This window comes from Chelonia mydas, chromosome 6, assembly GCF_015237465.2.
Source record: "Chelonia mydas isolate rCheMyd1 chromosome 6, rCheMyd1.pri.v2, whole genome shotgun sequence".
Taxonomy (NCBI): Eukaryota; Metazoa; Chordata; order Testudines; family Cheloniidae; genus Chelonia; species Chelonia mydas.
The window spans coordinates 27,904,073-27,926,025 of NC_051246.2; the positions used below are offsets into that span (position 1 = coordinate 27,904,073).

The 21,953-nt window shown below is 45.5% G+C and overlaps 2 protein-coding genes across 8 annotated transcripts in view; one reads left to right on the forward strand and one right to left on the reverse strand.

The window, feature by feature from the left end:
• Positions 1-13,343, reverse strand: part of LOC119566396 (proline-rich protein 33) — a 30,811-nt gene extending 17,468 nt beyond the window's left edge. The window contains exon 1 of the mRNA XM_037899628.2: positions 13,000-13,343. The gene's annotated coding sequence lies outside the window, so the exon portion shown is untranslated. The remainder of the gene's footprint in view (positions 1-12,999) is intronic.
• Positions 13,344-14,227: 884 nt separating this feature from the next.
• Positions 14,228-21,953, forward strand: part of TNNT3 (troponin T3, fast skeletal type) — a 48,084-nt gene continuing 40,358 nt past the window's right edge. For 3 of the 7 annotated variants that reach the window (XM_043549506.1, XM_043549508.1, XM_037899630.2), the window contains exons 1-2: positions 14,229-14,395; positions 21,269-21,303. In XM_043549506.1, coding sequence (XP_043405441.1) covers positions 21,284-21,303 — 20 coding nt within the window. In that variant the 5' untranslated portion in view covers positions 14,229-14,395; positions 21,269-21,283. Of the gene's footprint in view, positions 14,396-21,268; positions 21,304-21,953 lie in introns of all 7 variants that reach the window. The other 4 variants (XM_043549510.1, XM_043549509.1, XM_043549507.1 and 1 more) reach the window with 3 other exon arrangements.

A 21,953-nucleotide genomic window follows, 5' to 3' on the forward strand; every position in this document is an offset into this window, starting at 1 on the left:
GGAACTACCTGAAACTGGGAATTTTTTCCGTACTTCATTTAACTTTCATACTCGCTAGAATTCCTTTCCCTGGGGCTGCAGTATGGACATGTAGCTAGCATTGGTAGTTGTGGAAGCCAGCTGCCAAGATCATTAAGTAGGCAAAGGACTTGAAGGCAGATGGGGCCTTTAATGTTCTATGAGATCCTGATGTGAAACTCAGCGAGGCCCAAGAAGCTGCCTAAGGCTGCCAGACCTGTTCAGTAGCGAGTGAATGGAAGCAGGGTGGGAGATGTGGTACTGTTAGCATCAGAGCAAAGAATGCCCCAACACTTTCTGCACTCTCCTCCTCACATCTCACCCCTGCACACAACACCCGTTCCCCCAAAGAAAATCCCGACAAGAAGCAGGCCCATTGGGCACATTCTGTCTGGCTGTAATTTCAAGAGTGCTTGGATGGGGGCCAGAACAGCTCCTCTTCTGAGTTGTTGGCCCATTTTCACTGCTTTAGGTATAGAGTCTGCTACCCTTACTCATGTTGTCTAGTACCATAGGCGGTGACTGGTCCCCACTGATGTCTATTGGAGTAAGGGTGACTGAATGGGCCCTTCTGTCACATTTACCTCTGTTTCATAAAATGAAACTGCTCCCCATTTATCTAGATGTTAATATAGCCTTTGTCACTGTAGCAGCTGAGACCCTCCCAGACATTAATGAATTTATCCTCATGACCCCTGTGATGTAGCAAAGTAGTATCCCCTTTTTATAAAGGGGGAACTGAGGCACAGATTAACCCATTTGCTTGAAGTCATACAGGCAATCTGTGCTGGAACTGGGAGCTGAATTGAGATGGCTCGGGCCTTAGTCCAGCGCCTTAACTGCAAGACCATCCTCCCTTCTCTTGTGTTGCTTTAACAATTCCAAGCAACATTCCCCTAGAATGCTGTCAGGCGAGGCTTGAATCAAACCCTAGCTTCTGAATGCCACACCCTGAATTTGAGCTGTCCAGATCTGAACTCTGGACTGAGCCAGTGGTTGTAATGAAAAGAATAGGGATCACTTCTTTTACTAAAACTAGCCCACTTCAGTGCCACTTTCTTGAAACAAATCGACACACAACGTCTGGCACTTTTGGTGAGCAATGCTAAAATAACAATAACACTGAAACATGTTTTAGTTTCAGCCTTCACAGCAGTGTATAAAATGACAGACTAAAAAGCTGATGAAAATAATTTGAGAAAATCCTCAAGTATTCACTATTTCCAGGGCTTGCTCTGTTTAAAGGTTGAAGGCTGGATTTGAACTAGCTTCTGTTTCTAGCTGTAAAATAATTGTAGGTGCAGATTTGTGATTGCACTTATGCATGCCCACAATTTACATAGTGAAGAGTCTGATTGAAAGTCCCTTGAAATGGACAGAGTCCCACTGGCTTCAATAGGCTTTGGATCAGGCCATTAGTGAACAGCCAGAAGCAGGGGAATTAGGTAGATTTCTAAGTTAAATTAATTGTGGTGGTTTTTATTTTCTTTTTAAATTGCACTTGTACCTTGTCCCCTCTGGAAATGGAAGCCGGTGTCTGAAAATTTGGTCTGAATGTCAGGTTTTCCTCCTTGGAAATATTAGTGGAACTCCCACAGATATTGAAATAGTTCTGGATAAGTGTTTTGAACGCTCTCAGTGCAAGTATACTGACATATCATCCTCTTTTGTTGGGTCTAAGAATCGAAGTACCACTGGAATAAACTTTTTTCCCCTAGCTGTATAAAGAGTGGGCCTGACGTTGGCCAAAAATATATATAATAAAGAATTCATAGAATTTAAGGCTAGAAGAGACCACTGTCATCTAGTCTGACCACCTGGGTTACACAGGGTCTAGAATTTCACCCAGCGAATCTTGCCTTGAGTTCACTAATGGTTATATGAATAGTTGTGCGGTGTTTGAGCTAGAGCATATCTTTCAGGAAGACATCCAGTCTTTGTTTAAAAACTCCAAGTGATGGAGGATTTGCAATGTTAAACAGTTTAAACTTTATTTTCTTTCCTTAAATAACAGGGTAAAAGACAAAAAACTTGTCACTCCAATCCAGGTCTCTGGCATGCATGCATGAGTGGTTACAGATTACACAAGAATGAAAACAACTCTTCATCCCACAGTGTAATCAGATGTTTTATGAAGTTTGTAAAAACCTTGGGTAATTCTAGTTGATGTCCATCTTCTTAATGTTGCAGAACTCTGCACTGCCAGGTTTTGTCCAGAAGTAGCAGTAATGAAGTCTGTCTCTGTGTTATTTCTGGTTTTAATAAAACCAGCAACTATTAAGCGTCAAGTCCAAGATTTAAGAGAGTTATGGCATTGACTTCAATGGGAACCGGATTAGGCCCAGTTTGAACAAAGCATCCCTTGCAAGTTTCAAGTCTGATTTCTACACCAAAGAAGTTTGGATAAGCTTCAGACAAGTATGTGACCTTTCCATTCCAAACTGAAACATCAAGATGGCTGGAAGTTTGCCAGTCACTCAGCACTGGCTGGAATGTGAGAATACCCCTGAATGGCTATTCCACTGCTGATCCTTCAACTTTTGATCCTTATCTCTGGTTTACATAGGATGATGTTTTAGAAATTGGATCTAACATTCTTCCTGTAGGTTGCCTGGCATTCATGCTTAACACTGGGTTGTAGTGATCAATTTGTAGATGCACAGATCCAGATCTTCAGCTGATATAAATCCGCATAGCTTCACTGAAGTAAATAGACCTATGCTGAGGATCTGGCTCATGGATTTTAAGGCTACAAAGATCTTATATGACTACCTGCATAACACAGGCCATAGAGTTTCACCCTGTGATTCCTGCATTGAATCAAATGACTTATGGTCGAACTTAGAGTACATCTTTTGGAAAGACATCCAGCTTTGATGTAAAGACGCCAAGTGTTAGAGAATTTACCACATCCAATGGTTAATTACCTTAATTATTAAAAATGTATGTCATCCTATTTCCATTTTGAATTTCAACTTGACTTCAATTTCCAGCTGGTGGATCTTGTAACACCTTTATCTGCTATATTAAAAAGCCCTCTAATATCAGAGATCTTCTCCCAGTGTGGGAACTCAGAGACTGTGATCAAATTTCTTCTTAATAGTGTCTTATATAAGATCGGAGATTCTGGGTCAGACCAGTGGTCCATCTAGCCTAGTGTCCTGTCTTCTGACAGTGGCCAATGCCTGGTTCTTCAGAGGGAATGAACAGAACAAGCAATCATTGAATGATCTTTCTTCTGTCATCCATTCCCAGCTTCTGTAGTCAGAGGCTAGGAACACCCAGAACATGGGGTTGCATCCCTGACCATCTTGGCTAATAGCTATTGATGGATGTATCCTCCATGAATTTATCTAATTCTTTTTGGACCCCGTTATAGTTTTGGCCTTCACAACATCGCCTGGCAACGAGTTTCACAGGTTGACCATGTGTTGTGTGAGGTACTTCCTTTTGTTTGTTTTAAATCTGCTGCCTATTAATTTCACTGGGTGGCCCCTGGTTCTTGTGTTATGTGAAGGAGTAAGTAACACTCACTTTCTTCACACCATTCATGACCTCTATCATATCCTTCCCCCCCTCCGCCCCTTAGTCGTCTCTTTTCCAAACTGAAAAGTCCCAGTCTTTTAAATCTCTCCTCAGAGGGAAGCTGTTCCACACCCTTAATAATTTTTGTTCTTCTTCTCTGTACTTTTTTCCAATTCTAATGTATCTTTTTTGAGACGGGATGACCAGAACTGCACGCAGTATTCAAGGTGTAGGCGTACCATGGATTTATATAGAGTTGAATCATGATATTTAGGGTCTTGTTATCTATCCCTTTCCTAATGGTTCCTAACGTTCTGTTCGTTTTTTTGACTGTGGCTGCACATTGAGCAGACGTTTGCAGAGAACTCTCCAGGATGACTCCAAGATCTTTCTTGAGCGGGAACAGCTAATTTAGACCCCATCGTTTTTTATATATAGTTGTGATTATTTTTTCTAATGTACATTACTTTGCATTTATCACCATTTAATTTCATCTGCCATTTTTTTGTCCAGTCACTGAGTTTTGTGAGATCCCTTTGTAATTCTTCACAGTCTGCTTCGGCTTTAAATATTTGAGTAATTTTGTATTTACTTTACTTTACTTTACTCTTTACCTCTTTTTCCAGATGATTTCTGAATATGTTGAACAACACTGGTCCCAGTACACATCCATAGGGTTCACCATTATTTACCTCTCTCCATTCTGAAAACTGACAATTTATTCTTACCCTTTGTTTCCTGTCTTTTAACCAGTTATTGATCCATGAGTGGACTTTCCCTCTTATCTCATGAGTGCTTACTTTCAGAAAGCCTTTGAAAAGGTCCTTAAGAAAAGTCCAAATCTACTGGATCACCTTTGTCCACAGGTTTGTTGACCCCATCAGTGAATTCTAATAGATTGGTGAGGCATGATTTCCCTTTACAAAAGCCATTTTGACTCTTCCTCAACAAATTGTGTTCATCTATGTGTCTGATAAGTCTGTTCTTTACTGCCTACAATGGCATGTAGCCAAACTGCGACAAATAGCAGCAAATATCTTCAATAGCCAGTGATGGGACGCTAGATGGGAAAGGCTCTGAGTGACTACAGTGAATTCTTTCCCAGGTGTCTTGCTGGTGGGTCTTGCTCACATGTTCAGGGTCTAACTGACTGACATATTTGGATCAGGAGGGAATTTTCTCTCAGATCAGATTGGCAGAGATCCTGGGATTTTTTTTTTTTCTTTCCTCTGCAGGAAAACCCACCTGGGTCACTTGCAGCTTTAAACTAGTGTAAATGGTGGATTCTCTGTAACTTGAAGTCTTTAAATCATGAGTTGAGGACTTCAGTAGCTCAGCCGGAGGTTAGGGGTCTATTTCAGGAGTGGGTGGGTGAGGTTCTGTGGCCTGCAATGTGCAGGAGAACAGACTAGATCAGTGGTTTTCAAACTGCGGGTCGTGACCCAGTACTGGATCGTGGAAAGTAAGGCACTGGGTCGTGGCAGCTCTGGTCAGCGCCACTGACCGGGCCATTAAAAGTCCCGTCGGCGGTGCTGCCCGACTAAGGCAGGCTAGTTCCTAGCTGTTCTGACACTGCACTGCGCCCCAGAAGAGGGGCCAGCAGCAGGTCCGGCTCCTAGGTGGAGGCGCTTTGGGGCTCCGTGCACTACCCCTGCCCCAAGCACAGGCTCCGCACTCCCCTTGGCTGGTAGCTGGGGGGGGATGTGCCTGCGGGCACTGCTTGCGCGCCTCTGCCTAGGAGCCGGACCTGCTGCTGGCCGCTTCTGGGGTGCAGCGTGGTCTGCGGTGCCAGGATAGGCAGGAAGCCTGCCTTAGTACCCCTGCTGCACCGCTGACTGGGAGCTGCCCAAGGTAACCCCATGCCCCAAACCCCTGCCCCAGCCCTGAGCCCCCCCAAACCTGGAGCCCCCTCCTACACCCCAAACCCCTCATCTCCAGCCCCATCCCAGAGCCTGCAAACCCAGCCCAGAGCCCTGACCCCCTCCCTCACCCCAACCGCCTGTCCCAGCTCAGAGCCCCCTCCCACACCCTGAACCCCTCATTCCTGGCCCCACCCTGCAGCACTCACCCCCGCACCCCAACCCTCTGCCCCAGCCCTGAGCTCCTCCCACACCCTACGCCCCTCGTCCGCAGCTCTGTTGGGTCACAGGCATCAAAATTGTCTTCAACTGTGTTGCCAGAAAAAAGTTTAAAAACCACTGGACTAGATGATCATGATGGTCCCTTCTGGCCTTAAAGTCTGTGAGTCTATAGTTTTAACCAATTTGCCCCATCCTGAAGTTAGACCTACTGGCCTGTAATTGCTAAGATCACCTCTGGACCTTTTTAAAAAAAATTAAATAAACTAAATAGACTGAGCTTCTTAAATCACTCATTGCAAGGTGCTTTCCAGGCCATGAATCAGTCTTGTAGTTCTTCTCTGAACCCTTACCAGTTTTTCAAGATCCTTTCAACATCCAAACACTCTTGTTTCAAGACTGTAGGCGGCTGAGTGATCATTTTTCTTTGGGCCTTCGTAGTTTGAGATGGCAGGTAAGTTACTAAAACATTGTATGGAAAGGGAACCGGTGACGACTTGATATTTATAGTACCACATGAACCCAGGAGATTAGTGCTTCTAAATAAAACATCCTCTTTGACAGATGGAAAGTTCCATTGGCTAAATGTAGCATGAAGACCTACTATCAGGTAACACCATCACATGTCACTAGACTTTTGCTTAGCAAGATTTGGCATCTAAGCTATTGTAGATTTGAAAGGCTGGTGATGGAGCCACGGTGCCAAGATGAATATTCTGGGATGGTCATGCTAGATGGGGAAGCCAATGTGGGGCTTTGTAAGTTCACCTTTCAGAGCTGCTACTCTTCTCAGCGATCACAGTCACAGAATGTTTCTTAGCTGCACGCTTGAATCTGTGCGCTGGTTACCCCTGTACCTGGAAAATGTGAGCTTGAATCTTGGCACTAGTGTATTGACATATATATGGAACCTACTGTCCAGAGAGGCTGGAAGCTTGAATCTGACTATACTGGCATGTGGATATTGCATTTCAAACAGAGGGGCATGTGTCCTGGTTCTATGCTATGTTGATTCTCCCACAGAGGCTACAAATCCTGCCCTGTCACTAATATGCTGGCATCTCTCCTGCTTCACTCCTGGCATTTGCAGATGAGCATGGCATTCGGTATGTGGAGGAAAAGGCTTGTGGCCATAGCAGAGACATAAGAAGGCAAATAGTGAGACCTAGACACAATCACAGTGGTAAGTATCAAAACAACTGTTGGTGACTAAAAAAAGTGAAATATCAGGGCAAAGGTCAGTCATTTCAAATAAAATGTGGTTAGAGAACCTCTCTGCTACTTATATCAACTCAACCCTAGGCTCACCAGGAGGGCAGCAACGTCATCAGCACAAGACACCTTCTCTCCTCTCTTGGATAAAAACCTCACGATGCTGCTCACAAATGTCTCAAATTAGTACCTGTCTTGTGCTTGCACTAACCATGTGAGTTGTCCAAAGTTTGTTGAGTTAATCTTTGCTGTGCATCTGGTGCTCTGGTGACCAATGGATGGTATTGTCCATTGGTCAGCAGAGAGTTCCTTTCAATCTCCCGTTCTCATGCCATGATCCATCTGCTGTTGTTTTTGGCTTTTCCATAGTCTGCAAGACGCCTTTCACCTTGGTTTGCTCTCTTACACCTATGCTTCTCCACATAACCCTTTCTCCATACCCCAAAGTCCAAGTCAGAGCTTCCACACTAGCTTCTTGGAGAACGCTGTGCTTTTGTGACAGGCACCTTGATTGACAGCACACAAGTATCAAAGCAGACATCAGGTTAAACAGATGAATGAAAAATGGTTTTCAATAGTGAATGAAACGTGGCAGAAGTGATTTTTCTAAGGTCCCCAAAGTAGCTTCAGAGTTCAATCAAACTTACTCTCTCCTGCTTGGTTACAGAGCTGGTGGAACATGCTGGGATGACAGAATTCCTCTGAAAGAAGAAAAGGAGTACTTGTGGCACCTTAGAGACTAACCAATTTATTTGAGCATGAGCTTTCGTGAGCTACAGCTCACTTCATCCGATGCATACTGAATTCCTCTGCTTATCCAGCATGACCACCAGCAATCGGAGCTTCCTCATTTGCTCCTTCTAAGCATTAAGGTACCTCAAATTGGACTAACAGGGACCACTTCTAGGAGCAAAGGGATAGTTCATTTTCCATGTTCATTCAATCTGTGGCCTCTCTTCTGAGACTGACAGCCAGGTTAGCAATGGTGACGGTGGTGGCTTTGATGGGTGGACACATGTTCACTAGGTATTGCATTGAGATCATCAACTCATTTCATGAAAGTCACTAAAGAACCTTCAGGTGCTGGCCTCTCCTGTCCTGGTTCTAAAGGTGAACGGCTCCATATTCTATTACCAGTCCTGTATCCATCCAGTCCCCTTATTTATTTTGGTGCATGCAAAAGATGCATCTAAAAATGAAATACAACTGAGAATGTTAACAAAGTAACCAGCCCCAATGGGCCAGCACTTCAGGTTGTGTATGTCATCATAGCTCCATTGACTTTTACAGAGCTAGACTGATTTTCACCAGTTGAGGATCTAGCCCTTTGTTTTCTCCTGCTTGATTTATAATCAGTGTAGATGATCAGCGTCCTTTGTTTATTCCTGCTGGTTAATGAACTTCTTGCTTTCTGTCTTTGCTGTGACATTTCGATAGCTAAACTTTCCCCACGGAAGGAGGTGAAGCCCTAAAGCTGTACAAAAATCCCTGCTTCCAGGATTTCACATAACTCCCCTAAATTACTAGGGCAGGTGCTATTACATCTGGCAACCGAGAGCTGTGGGAATGGCAGGGAGCTGGTTGTAGTTCTAGATTCTCACGGTGTATCTACCCAGCACCATCTGTACTGGGGCAACTCTATCTTACACCAACTGACCATGTTCCCTGGGGGATGATAGGCCAATTGGGGATTGACAGAGCAGAGCACACACTGGCTATGTTGTAGGCCCCCTATACAGAGGTGGAGGTAAACTCCTATAGGAGTTGGATATGCTAGCTGTTTACTAACTGAGAGTTCCCCCTATGCTGGGGGACTTCTCAGCTGGATGGCCCTGGCTGCTTTCCTGCACCTGTGTGTCATGAAAGCACACACAGAGGCTGGAGAACAGTAGAGAATCTGTCCCTGAATGTTTCTACGGGCCTGATGGGTGATACCTGTGCTCCATGTAATCTGAAGAACAAGGATTGTGAAATGTAAGGGAAATAGATCTCTCTTTATATCAGTGATGTCCTCTTCCCAGCATTTAGATAAGAATTCAGAAACACTGGACTCCCTCTGTAAGATGAATGATTAACTTCAATAGGTCAGCCAATAGAGGGAACACATGGAAAGGTCTGATTCCAACTCCTACACACAGCAAGCATGTGATGCAGTATATTCCTTATGAATACCCCTGACTACCCACTCTTGGCACAGTTCCCTATTGAAAGGAGGTGCAATGGTTGCTTAAGTTTATTCTGTGGGTATTTTCTTACGGTCTCTCTATATATATCCCAGGCACCGGTTCCTAATAAAAGGTGAAAATCGGTATCGGGTATCCTGCTCTGGAAGAAAAGTTTGTGTCATATAAAAATACAGCAAACCCTCTCTGTAAGATTTGAGATAAGCAGCAAAATGTCCTTTATCTAGGTTGTTTGTGACTCAGACATACACACATGAGATATAAGTGAGCTGTAGCTCACGAAAGCTTATGCTCAAATAAATCGGTTAGTTTCTAAGGTGCCACAAGTCCTCCTTTTCGTTTTGCGGATACAGACTAGCACTGTGTGTAACAGGCTGCTACTCTGAAACCTACATTTGTTTTCCTTAATGTCATCTTATAGACCGATAGAAGAGATGTGGTTTAACAAGCCACGTAGCTTGACACAACCTCACTTAACTAAGTCCCATAGATCTTAGACCCCAATGTAAGACTGGACATGACTGATCCTATTCCAGTGTTTGGGGCATTAATTCATTAGAAACTATGGGCCAGTTTGCTGCCAGTAGCTTATTATTCGTGTTGGTGACGGTGTACAGAGGACAAGATGTTGTTCTTCACGCAGTTCATGGATGATGCAAAGAACAGAGAGATGGGTGCAATGAGCAAAGATGATGCGTGTAAGAAAGAGTGGCTAGAACAAAAAGATCGTATAGAGAGCAGGCAATACAGAAAGCAGAGAGATGGTCAGTGGGGAAAATACCATAGGTGATGTATGAAACAGATGCATGGAATCAAGAGATGAAACAAGAAATACACACCTTGTACGTGGATAACATATGGAGCAGATGGATGAACCATGAAACAAATAGTCTAGATCAGAGGTGGGCAAACTATGGCCTGCGGGCCACATGCGGCCCGCGAGACCATCCTGCCCGGCCCTTGAGCTCCTGGTTGGGGAGGCTCGCCCTCGGCCCCTCCCCTGCTGTCTCTCCTCCCATGCAGCCTCAGTTTGCTGCGCCACCAGAGTTCTGGCCCCCTGCTCCTGCCGGGCAGCACAGCAGCATGGCTGGCTCTGCCTGGGCGGTGGGGCTGCGAGCTCCTGCTGCTCTGAGCCGGGGCAGGGGTGGGGGGGTTGGATAAGAGGCAGGGAGTCCCGGGGGGCAGTCAGGGGACGGGGCAGTTGGATGGGGCGGAGGTTCCAGGGGGGCAGTCAGGGGATGGGGAACAACAGGGGGGGTTGGATGGGCATGGGAGTCCTGGGGGGCTTGTCAGGGGGCAGGGGTGTGGATAGGGGTCGGGGCAGTCAGAGGACAAGGAGTGGGGGGGGAGTTGGATGGGTCGGAGGCTCTGAGGGGGGTTGGAGGGGGCGGGGGCCAGGCTGTTTGGGGAGGCACAGCCTTCCCTACCTGGCCCTCCATACAGTTTCGCAACCCGATGTGGCCCTCAGGCCAAAAAGTTTGCCCACCCCTGGTCTAGATATATATGGTTATTATTATGAAGGAGGACTGAAGCATGAGCCAGAGATGATACGCAAAGAGAAGACAGAGAATGCATACCAACTACAGATGAGGCATGAGCCAGAGATATGATACAGTCATGGTCCAGATGATCATGGAACAAATTGAGAATGCACGAATCAGCTAACTTCTCCTTCAGAGAGACGATGCATGGTGCCAATTGATTATGTATGAGGAAACCTATATCATGCTAGGAACAGAAAGATAATGCATAGATTAGGATATGTTATGCATAGCACGATATGTATACATGAGCGACTCAGAGACGTGATTCATGAGGTAAGGAGGTAATGCACAGAATGTATAGGCAATATGGGGAGCAGCTAGATGACTCATTGAGCAGATGGGCCATGAATGAGAATTATGGAACAGATGAATGATGCAAAAAGCACACTGATATTGTATGGAGCAGCTACACGATGCATGAGGCTTACAGACAGCGCCAAGAACAGCTGTGTGGATAAAGTGATCAGAGGGGTGTCGGGAGAAAGCATATTGATAAGATGTTTCACAGAGCAGATGGACCATATCGGACCTGATCCTCCACCTGTGGAGTCAATGGGAGTTTTACTATTGATTTTCAATGAGGCTCGGATCAGAGCCATAGGGAACAGATCCAGTAGACGACGCATGGAGTAGATACTACAGATATTCAAAATGAAGCATGAGCTGAGATTGGATGCATGGAGCATACAAGTGAGTCAAGAAGCAAAGAGATGATGCAAAGAGATGATGGGATCAACAGTCCACCAAAAAAATCTGTGTCTGTCGAGGGGGAAGGGGAAGGCGCAGTAGGAATGCCTGGTTCCTGCCACTAGACCGGAAATGACTTGGCCTCAACCCCTGTCTGGACATTTCCCCTTAAGTGGGACTTGGTAGGGCAAGTCAGGCTCTCCCTCTCCACTGGGCCACAGCCCAGGGTCCTGTGGGAAGTAACAGCGGCAGGGCCTCCCTGCAGGGAGTCTAAGTCTGCCACCATGGACTACTTCCTATCTACGTGCTCCTTCAGTCTGGGGTGTGGCCCTTACAGTCCAAACACACAATAGTTTCACAAAAACTGTCCAAAGGTGGCTGGAGAAAGCACTGCCTGGAGAAAACACTGCCTTACACGTTCTGTAATCCCCTCTCAGGCTCTCTGGTCCCCCCTCTTTGCCTGACTTCCCGGAGAAGTATTTGTTTCTCCTACAGACTGTCCCACCACCCTTTGCCTGGGCTTCTGAGCTCCTTTTAACCCCCTCCTTCAGCCAGAGCATGTGCAGCAGGCCCAGGCCGGAGCTACCTGGGCCTAGTATTGCCTTTTAACTCCTTTGGGCCCGGGGTGGGGTTTGCTACCCCACGACAACCTACATCAAAATGTTTGCCTTTGGCATGGCAGTCAAAACAATCGTGGTTATTCAGGTGCCTCTAAGATGAATTGAAAGGCCCTTGCTTCCTTGCAGGTCATGCATGGACAGCCGGACGAAGGCTTCCCATTTTTTCAAGATGCTCAGTTTGTTTCCATGGAAGGACATCAAACAAATGGGCCAGATCCTCAGCTGATGGAGACAATGGAGCTGCTCAGATTCATACCAGCCAAGGCAGTGGCCCAATAGATTTCCAGATTATTTCTCTCTTTTCATTTGGGTGTTTTTTGGTTTTTTTTTTTTGGGGGGGGTGGGAATTCCGTGAATTTTCCTTCTCTGCTTCCAAATAAGGGACTGGGTCAACTGACTGGAGACAGACACCGTGCAAGCAGGCACTGTGCAGTTTTGTCCTGTACACAGCTCTACCAATGCACCTCAGTCCTTGAGCCCTCTACTGCAGAGTAGGACAAAATGCCATGCCAGCACTAAAGGCAGACTATAATAGGCAAGCAGTTAGTCAAGTGAGACTAGCACATACGCTCCCGTCGACATTGCCAAACATGGTACACCGTTCATATAAAAGAAGGGGAGACGAAAATGTGGTATTCCCTTACATTATATCCATGTGCCACTATTTGATGAAAGGCAGTATTTCCTGGAGAAATGCCAGCCATTCGGTTGCCTAGGGGCAATGATCTAGCCAAATGTGGCAAAAATGCTTAATGATGCTGAAAATGCCACAGAACTTAGTGTTCATTGCATTAGTGCTTTCAGTGGCACTGAGAGGAAAAAACCCAACATTACATGTCCTAATAACTGTGCACCTTTGCTAGGGATTCCCCCATCTCACCTGTGTGGGGTTTCCAACCCAATCCATACACGAGTCAGATTCCTTCTTCCCCTGTGTGAATTACAGAATAATTATAGCACTGGGGACAGATGTGAGCCCTTTCCACTTTTTCGCAAGAGCTCCCTCCTCTCCAGCAAACCCTCAAGAATCTTGTTTCAGTATATTTTGGGGGGAGAAAGAGGGGAGGGGAAAAACCAGCCTACATCTAAAGAATGAAAAGCTCAAAACACAATTTTTGCTTTTGTACGTTACCTGGTGAGTGCTGAGTGATGGTTAGAGGCTGCAGCTTGTTGCTCCCAGCTCCGTGTGCTTAAAAACCCGTCTGAACATCCTTGGTTTGGACTCTTCCCTTCCTACAAATGGCAGGGAGAGGGGGAAGGAATTGATCCATGAGGCATGCCAAAAATAAAAACAGCCCCACAGCTCCTGACCTAAACGTTTTCTTTGCTCTTACCGGCTGACAGCAAAGAGGGCTGCTAAAGCTGTCAGCCCCACTGGAGGGCATGGTCTATATTGCTGGGGTCCCCTGCCAACGGGAGGTGGAGACGGGGGAGGGGGTGTGTGAGTGAGGTGAGGACTGAAGGCTTAAAGAAATGGAAACTCTCACAAGGGTTGTATTAGGCACTGCAAACCTCTACTGGCAAATTAAGGCAACTGCACTGACTGCATCAACAAACCAAATCCTCCAAAGGGTTCTCTTTCGGTCTGTGTTTGTTCTTGTAACTCCAGGGCCTTTGGGAACCGCCTAATTCCCTCAGACTCTCCCAGATCTGGATGCAGCGATCAGCCTGCCACGCTTCAATCTGTATAGGGTGAGGCCCTCATTTTAAAAGCCTTTTCTCATTGCAATGAAAGGCACTTGAAATATATCTCCAGGAGATGGTCAAACACCCGCACTCACTGTGTTTTAAAAAGACCCTACTCCTCTTTGACATGTCCCTAGTGCCTGCTCGAATTTTCTGCTCATTACTTCCAACCCTCAGTGCTGTGCACACACCCACCCAAAACCCGCTTCTGATCTATTACACACCACGGAGTTCCTGCTGGGGGAAATGGGAGGAGTATCACACCGAAAGAGTGGTATGTCTCCGCATTTCCTTCCTGAATCCCAATTGTACCATGTAGCTCAAGCCTTTTAAACCTTTAGCGTAGCAAGAAAGAGGGTCTCTGCCAGGCCTAGCGGGTGGTGGATATTGCCAGTGCTGGGGGAGGGCCATGACTGACTTCTTTTAAATACCATGCACCACCTATCTCTGTGTTTCTATGAGAACCGCACTCCAGTGCATGAAGAAGAGCCTGTCACTTCCTTGCCTTGGATACCCCTTTTTAAATGTTGCTTGCATGGTTGGGTTATAAATATAGAAACATAAGCCTGCTGGGTTTTTTCTCCAAGCACGTCCCTCCCATCTTAGCATAATCTATGCAATTCCTCCAGCTGCTCCTATACTTGGTATGCCCTTCTTTTCCTTCTCCTCCCCCCTCTCCCTTGCTCCTTCCCTGTCTGACATTGCGGGCCTGGTGGCCAATCGGCTTCTCCAGAAGATCAAATGTCGCTATAACATGAGGACTTAATCACCTTGGGAAGTTTGCAGATCCTGCAGCCCATTCGGCAGGGAACTCACCACTTCTCTCAGCTTCCCCCTCTCAGGTAAGAAGGAGATTAGGCAGGGGACATGTCTGTGTGAGTAGAGGAGGGACAGCAGACTGGACCCTTGGTCTAAATGGGGAACAGTAGGGGGGCCATGATGCTCGCTCATGAATAAGACTGAGCCTCAGAACCCTGGCATTCAGATGAAGGCACTAAGGAGGGCAATGGACCTATTCTTTTTCTTATCTACTCAGAGGGGGATTTGTTGACCTTGTTTGAGGCTTGAGAATGTCCATGAAGATCTGGATTGTCTGGTATATAGCAGATATTCCTATGCATCGGGGGGAAATCTCCACCTAAACTCAAGGCCCTGTGGATGAGTACTAAGTGACATGGCATCTCCCATGACTTTGAGGTTGACAGGACTATTGAAGTGATGAAACAAAAAGTACATGTGCCAAAGACACTTTGTAAAGCCTGGGATGAGCTGACTGTTTAAAGCACTGCCAAGAGCTTTGTTTTGAACCCAACCCTGCAAGAAGGCAAAGGGCTGAGGCTGGGGGAGAGGGATATACGCAAAGAAGTGATGTGTATTGGTACATCTCATGGAGATGTCCAAAGGCAGGAAGGGTATCTGTAAAAACATGAAGCAGCTTGCTGCTTGGATAAGCCTAGTATTCAGTCTTAAAGGAGAAAAGGCGTGTGAGAGAAAAACATGAAGGACTCCCTCCTGATCCGTTAAAGAAATGTGTGTCTGTGTTGGGGAGGTTAAATTAAAGATGTCACTAGGAGATTTTTTTTTGTTACACAAAGATAATGTGAGTTCGAAATGTCATGAAATACAGTAGCTGTCTCTCTGAGACCTTCCATCCAGGGGGGTGTCAAAATCAAAATAGTCCAGAAAAGGGGATTAAGATGGGAGGTGAGCGTGCTACAAAGACATGGTTTCTTACGTGTGCTTTCTGCCCTCCATGCCCACCCATGAGATAATTCTAACATCCCACATGCCTCATCCTGGCCAGGGATCTGTCGGCTAGGTGATCACATACAGCAGCAGTGGTTCAGTAATTGTATAGGGCAGCCGAAGAAACCCAAGAGCCAGCTTGGACACCAAAGAGGGCGTGGGACACTGGGGTAAGTTTCTAGCATCCCAGAAGAGTTGTCAGCTAACTGTGGCTAGCAGATGCCATTTTGTGAATGGGGGTAAACTGAGATGTATATTGAAATGGTCCGTGATGACATCCCAAAACTGAGGAGCGATGTAAAAAGTCCACATGTGCACCTGTGGCCCAAACCGCTTTTCTCATCGCTCTTCACCAGCTTGCTGGGTGATTGAGTATTGCAGACTACTCTGCATTCCTTATACCTCCCCAGGGCCATGTGGGTTATTATTACTGGTGTGTTTTTCTCCTTCTGCAGTCATGCCTTAATTATCTCTGAAAGCTTGGGAGGCAGGGTGTTAGCGAACAGGGTGCCTTCCCTTTGGGTGCTGAGCATCTACATCATGGATCTAGTTGTGATGGCGACCAGTGGCTAAATTGTCGATTTGCTGTGTTGTGTGAATGCAGCTGTATGATGCCCCACTGTCGGTGACAAAGAGGGGTAAACCTCACTGGTGCAAGTTACCTTTTACACCACTGCGGTGTGTCCTACTCTAGGGGTTTGCACTGGTGTAGCTGTACCGGCGTAAAACCCCAGGGTAGATAAGCCCTAGTACGGTGAAAGAATTAATGGTTACAAAGGATTTGCCAGTGTTCCCATCCGGCGGGATGGGATGTGTGCAGGAGTGAGAGATGAGGGGAACTTGGGGTTTCATTTCTCTTTTTTAAAGTCTTCTTATTCCTAGCAAACCCTGGCGGTGGAGTGAGATAGCCCAGAGGCACAAATGGATAGGATTAAGATTACTTAGACTGTAAACTCTTTGGGGCAGGGAGTGTCATTTTGTTCTGTGTTTTTACAGTGCTTAGCACAATGGGGTCCTGGCCCAGGACGGGGGTTCCTACATGCTACTGCAATACAAGTCATAAATGATTGTGTTAAGATTGAACAGGATGGATCTTTCATGCTGGGTGTTGGTTTCTGGCCCCCAAAATAGAATCACTTTTATCTTCCAAAGCAGTGAATAGTTCAGAGAGGAAGAATTCCACCAAAGGGGGGAGGGAATGAAGGATGTACATAGAAAATGTTATTAGATGTGTCAGATTTACAGGAGCCCCTGCCAGGGAACTATACCCATCTGCTACTTGATAGATTGTACCCAGCCATCTCGCCTGACAGTTATTCCTGCCAGGTCTGGTCTTCCATGCATGTCCATTTTCTTTCTCCCCCTTTCTTTAATAATCTCGCTACTTTACATCCCTTTATGGCAGGCAGTGTCTGGCTAAGGAGCGAGAATGATTGATAGGAGGGTTATTTTCATAGACGGCCTCTGAAGAGCAGGGGAGTGAATTCAATCTGTCAGCTGGCAGATGGGTACATTCTCAGCTGTTAAGATGCTCCCTAGGAGATGGTAGCTGAGTTCTTTAAGACAAGAAGGAACTGATTTGGACCAAAAGGAACATATAATTCAGAGCAAGAGACATAGACTAGTTTGCTAGATAGAATCATGATCCACCTTGTCCACTTTAATATGTCTAGGAACAGAATATTTACCTTTCACTTTGAGCCCATAATAATTTATGGGGCATCATTCACATAGTGTGTGAAATAAATATACTTATTTGGTGGTTCTGCTTTGTGAATGGTGAATGAAGCATGCATGTTCTTGACTTTAATTTCTGGAGGCCCCAGATATCAAGCCCTGAGGATCTTAAACAAACTTAGAAAGCAAACAATTTAGATCTTAAGCTCTTGAATTAAATGTGGAAAATAAACCTTGGCACTTGGGAAACTGGGTTTTAGAAGGCCGACTGATAATCAAAACAATCTGTTTCTGCATATGTTTAGATTTGTTTCCAAACAGTGGACATCAATAATAATAATAATTAATCATCGTTATTTATTAACCCATAAACCTGAGTCAAAGTCAGGCCCCATTTTGCTGGATACTGTACAAATATAAAATAAAAGACAGTTCCTGTCTCAGAAACGAACAGTCTAAATTGCTGATATTTTTGTTTTGTGATCTCTGTGATGGGAAGTGTTATCCCCGCTAGGGGCCTGATCCAAAGCCACTGGAGTCTTTCCATTGATTTCCATGAGCTTTGGATCGGGCCCCAGCTGCACAAGACATTGCTGTTTTGTATTTTGTTTTATTTATTTCATTCCATTTGGGTGTCCGTAAAGTTTCCCTTATTCATCGTTCTACTACATGAAGTAATTACGTGAATAATGCAGTGAAGCCAGTCGCGTAAAGTGATTTTGGCTCCCAATGGAAGTTTTGCCGTTGACTTTAATAGAAACTAGATAAGGCCCTCTATTCATTGAGAGCTACGAAGGGCCCAGTCATGCTGTCGTTTCTGAGGCAAGACCTTGATCCGCCTCACTGCAGGGGCGCGGGTTGCCTGGGCAAGATCTCAGGATAAGACATTACATGTCAACTCATTTTGTTGGAATGAGTAAACCTGACAGTGTGTTTGGCAAATGATTGCCACACTCAGTGTCCACCAATGTGCTTCTGTCAGGTAACATTGGTCTCCCTCTGGAAACCATGGATCTCTATCCCAGTGAGGCACACTCTAACCCCAGCCCCTCCATAAGAACCATCGTTAAAAATAAAGGAAAGAATAACTGGTGAGGGGCACAAGATGGAAAATTCAATTCCAGATTCTGAATATCACAAGACTGTGGAATATTTGGAGCCAGGATTTTTGGGGATTTTTTTTTTGGCCCATTGTAAACCTAAGGGCCATTTGTGAACTTTAGTTCTAGACCTAGGTTTGGATTTTGTAACCCCTTTAGGGTCTGGGGGTTTGGGGATCTGGGGCCTTGTTTTTAATCAATTCTGGTCCATCTCTGCATATTGCTTGCCTTCTTCTTTGTATTACTAATGATTATTTTTGTTATTCATGTATCTATTTACTAATTTTGCCTAGTTCCCAGAAGTCCCATCCAGCGTGGGCCCTCGTGCTAGACCGTACAAACAGATGGAAAGATGTGGTCCCTGCTCAGACAAGTCTAGTCATATTTTATAGCATGCTAATAGGTGCCTTGTAGAATCCCATCGGTTTCCTCAGCACTTAGACTGTCAACAAATATGGAAGAATCTATGGAAAAACCTGATATGTCCAAACCTCAGCAAGATGTCCTTAAAGGAGGACAGCTAAATGGCAACAGGATGAGCTCATTGTGGGAATCATTAAAAGAAAGACTTGCTTTGTGTCCCAAAGACTCCGATTGTCTTCAACGGGCTTTGGCTCAGGTCCTTAAAGCAGGACAGTGTGCACTGCACTGTGTATTTATCCTGAATTTGATCATAAAAATAAGTCAGCCCTTAAACACTCACATTATAAATGTGCATGAAGAACTGTCAAGGCCTCATTCTCCTCCCAAAATACACTACTGCAACTCGGTTGACTCCATTGAAATTGTATCGGTGAGAGTGAGTCTTTTAAAACATCTGTGTTATCTTCAGACTTTAAAAGAGAGAAATCCAGGTTTATATAGCGCAGGCAGAGAAAAAGAGGCCTGGTACTTATTCTTTAATTTTTATTTGTATCATGGTATTGCCTGGAGGCCCAAACTGAGAGTGAAACACCCATCTTGCTAGCCACTGTTCAAACACATAGTAAGAGATAGTCCCTGCCCTGAAGAGTTTATAATCTAAATAGATGCGGGAGAGGAGAAAGTAAATCTGATTATGCCCATTATACAGATGAACAACGAGGTGCAGAGATTAACTGACAAAAGAAAACTGTGGCCATGCTGGGACCTGGAACGCCTACCCTAAGCAGAGTTTTGATGTCAAAAAAGGGAGAAGTGCCAGAGAGCCTATGAAATCCCCTAGGAATTGCTACGGATTTTTTGTGGAAGGTGCTTAGATGCTATGGTGATGGGCATCAGTATAAAACCAAAAAAGATAACAGACCCCAGAGCTCCTGGGTCCCAGTCCAGCGCCTTACCCAAGAGATCAGTCTTCCTTCCTAGTGGGAGATGAGCCTGGATTAGAGTCCTGGTTCCTTGTGCCTTGGGGGAGCTGGAGCCAGACCTGAGGTTATCAGACCAATCTCTAGTACTGATATATACAGGCACAAAATGTACCTGACTGATACAACTTTCAAGGAGTATTTGGACGAAAGGGGACAAAGGAGTAAATGAACAGGAAGAGCATTCCATCCTGATCAGAATATATATATACATGTAAGTCCTTTTGGGTGTTTACTCATGCTGTCCAACGTTATTGTTGAAAACTGGACAGGATCCCTTATACGGCAGGGCCAGTGCCTATGGGATTATTATACTCATCTGAAATAGAAACCTTCTGAGCTGCAGTTGTTCCTCTTGGACATAAATCAGTCCGCCTGCTCCTTCAAGACTCCTCTCATATATCGGCTAAGTAATGAAGTCATGAAAGCCAAGTCTTGGGTTTCCGGCAAGGAGGTGTCTTGCTTTCTAATTTAAGACCCATCATGGATTTAGAGGAAGGTTGAGTGAAAGGCCCCTTACCCTCTGGAGCTCCTATTCCCTTCCCCCATCGCCTTGAGGCAGCTATCTCCTTAAAAATAGCCATCTCTTCATCTGCCTCTCTCTCTGCAGAGAGCAGTGTGTGGAATTAATAGTTCTGCAGTGTTCACAGGAAATGCTGGCTAAGTCATTCCCTCTGGTAAATCATAGGACTATAGGGTCAGCTCCTGAGCCAGTGTAAGTTGGCCTAGCTCTACTGACGTTAATGGGACTACACCGATTTACACCACAGATTTGAGGGCCAGAAAAGATCAGCTGAGCCGTCCGATCTGACCCCTGATTTTTTCAGGACTCCCTATGCTATATCTACCCCAGTCTATTGGTTATAGTGCTAGCTTGGGACTCAGGAGGCCCAGGTTCACTGCCCTGCTCTGCCACGGACTTCGTGGGTGATGTTGTGCAAATCACTTTCTCTCTGTGCCTCTGTTCCCAGTCTGTAAAATAGGGATGATAGCACTGCCCAACCTCACAGGGATGTTGTGCAGACACATACCTTAAAGAGGGTGAGACACTCAAATACTGCAGTGAGGGAGACCATAAAAGTAACATAGCGGGATCTGTTTCAGTACCTATCATATGAGGTGAGTATCTGCTGCAATAAATACTACAACCAGCCAAATAATATTAATCAAGCAGTCTCCTCTATGAATCAGGCCAGTTTCCATACCCAAAATGAGTTACTGGGTAATTTTTCACACGATTCAACTAGGCTTTCAAACCTGGTGCTACTTATTCGATAATTTATTTGACAGTTTTTTGGCATCAACCATCAAATAGCTCAGAGCCAATATTTTTGTACATTATTCTACCCGCTCCCATGTCTACTTGAATCTGATTGTCCTCTCACTTACTCTAGTATAAAATTCATTGAACTCTTTGGAGTGGCACCAGGGTCAAACAGCTGTCAAAGAAGAATCAGGACTGGATTAGAGTTGATCAATGGGGATGGCCCCGTTTCCAAACACCTCTGATGTTTTGAAAGCTTTGAAAAACACCCAGATCCCAACCTGAACTCTTTGCAGCTCTCCGCGTCCGTGCTAATCGTCTTTCCTACAAAGCTAAAGGGCTGTATCTTTTTAGATGACTCGTTTTTCCTTCCCTCTGTCCTTCTCATTTGATCTGACAGCCACTGAGCTCTATAGTTCCAAGAATGGTGGTAGTGGTGGGGATCTGCTGCTCTCTAGGGCATCAGCTGTCTTTCTTTTCAGCTTCAAACATCAGCACAACTGCTTCTGTCTTGGTTTTTGTTTGTTTTTTTTTAAGGAGACCCTGTTACGAATAACTCACCTCTTGCTTTTCCCCTTTATCTAGAAACCCACTGCCAACATGTCTGACACCGAGGAAGTGTAAGTAGAAATAAATCTGTCTTCATGTTAATCCGTTCAGCTGGGCCATTTCAAGCCAATCTGGGGTTTCCCTGGGAAAATAAAAGATGAGGTCCCACAGCTGCAAGGACCAAGAGCTGCACATTGAAGTCAATGGACAGAGTTTCACTGACTTCAGTGGGCACTTGATAAGGCACCAAGTGTCCAAATGCAACCTGCTCTTCCTGCACCTGCCCCAAACTCTCCTACCGGGGTATATCTGGAGCGGTAACACAAGTCGATGGAGTTGCTTGGCATATACACTGGTGTAGCTTCAGAATGCAGCATCTGATGTATAGGGAGGGGGCGCGTCAGGGTAGTAGTGGGTGGAAGTTTCCTATTAAACAGAAGTAAGACCTTGCAATGTGCCCCCAGGTAGGTTGCATTATGGGGAGGGAGAACATCAGGCCTGGCCAGGGGACTCAAGTTCTGATGACTGAGGACCCTGAATCAGCCTGAAGCACCTTATGCAGCACTCGAGAATGAGCAATAAACATCCTCCTTGCACTGGAGACCCCAGGATTTAGGGAGCCCCTAACACTGCTGATTTGGGAACAGTCTGGCCTGGTCCAGTCATTCAGAAATGGGCTTGGCCAATAAACCAATGACAACTTTTACTACCTACCACCCTT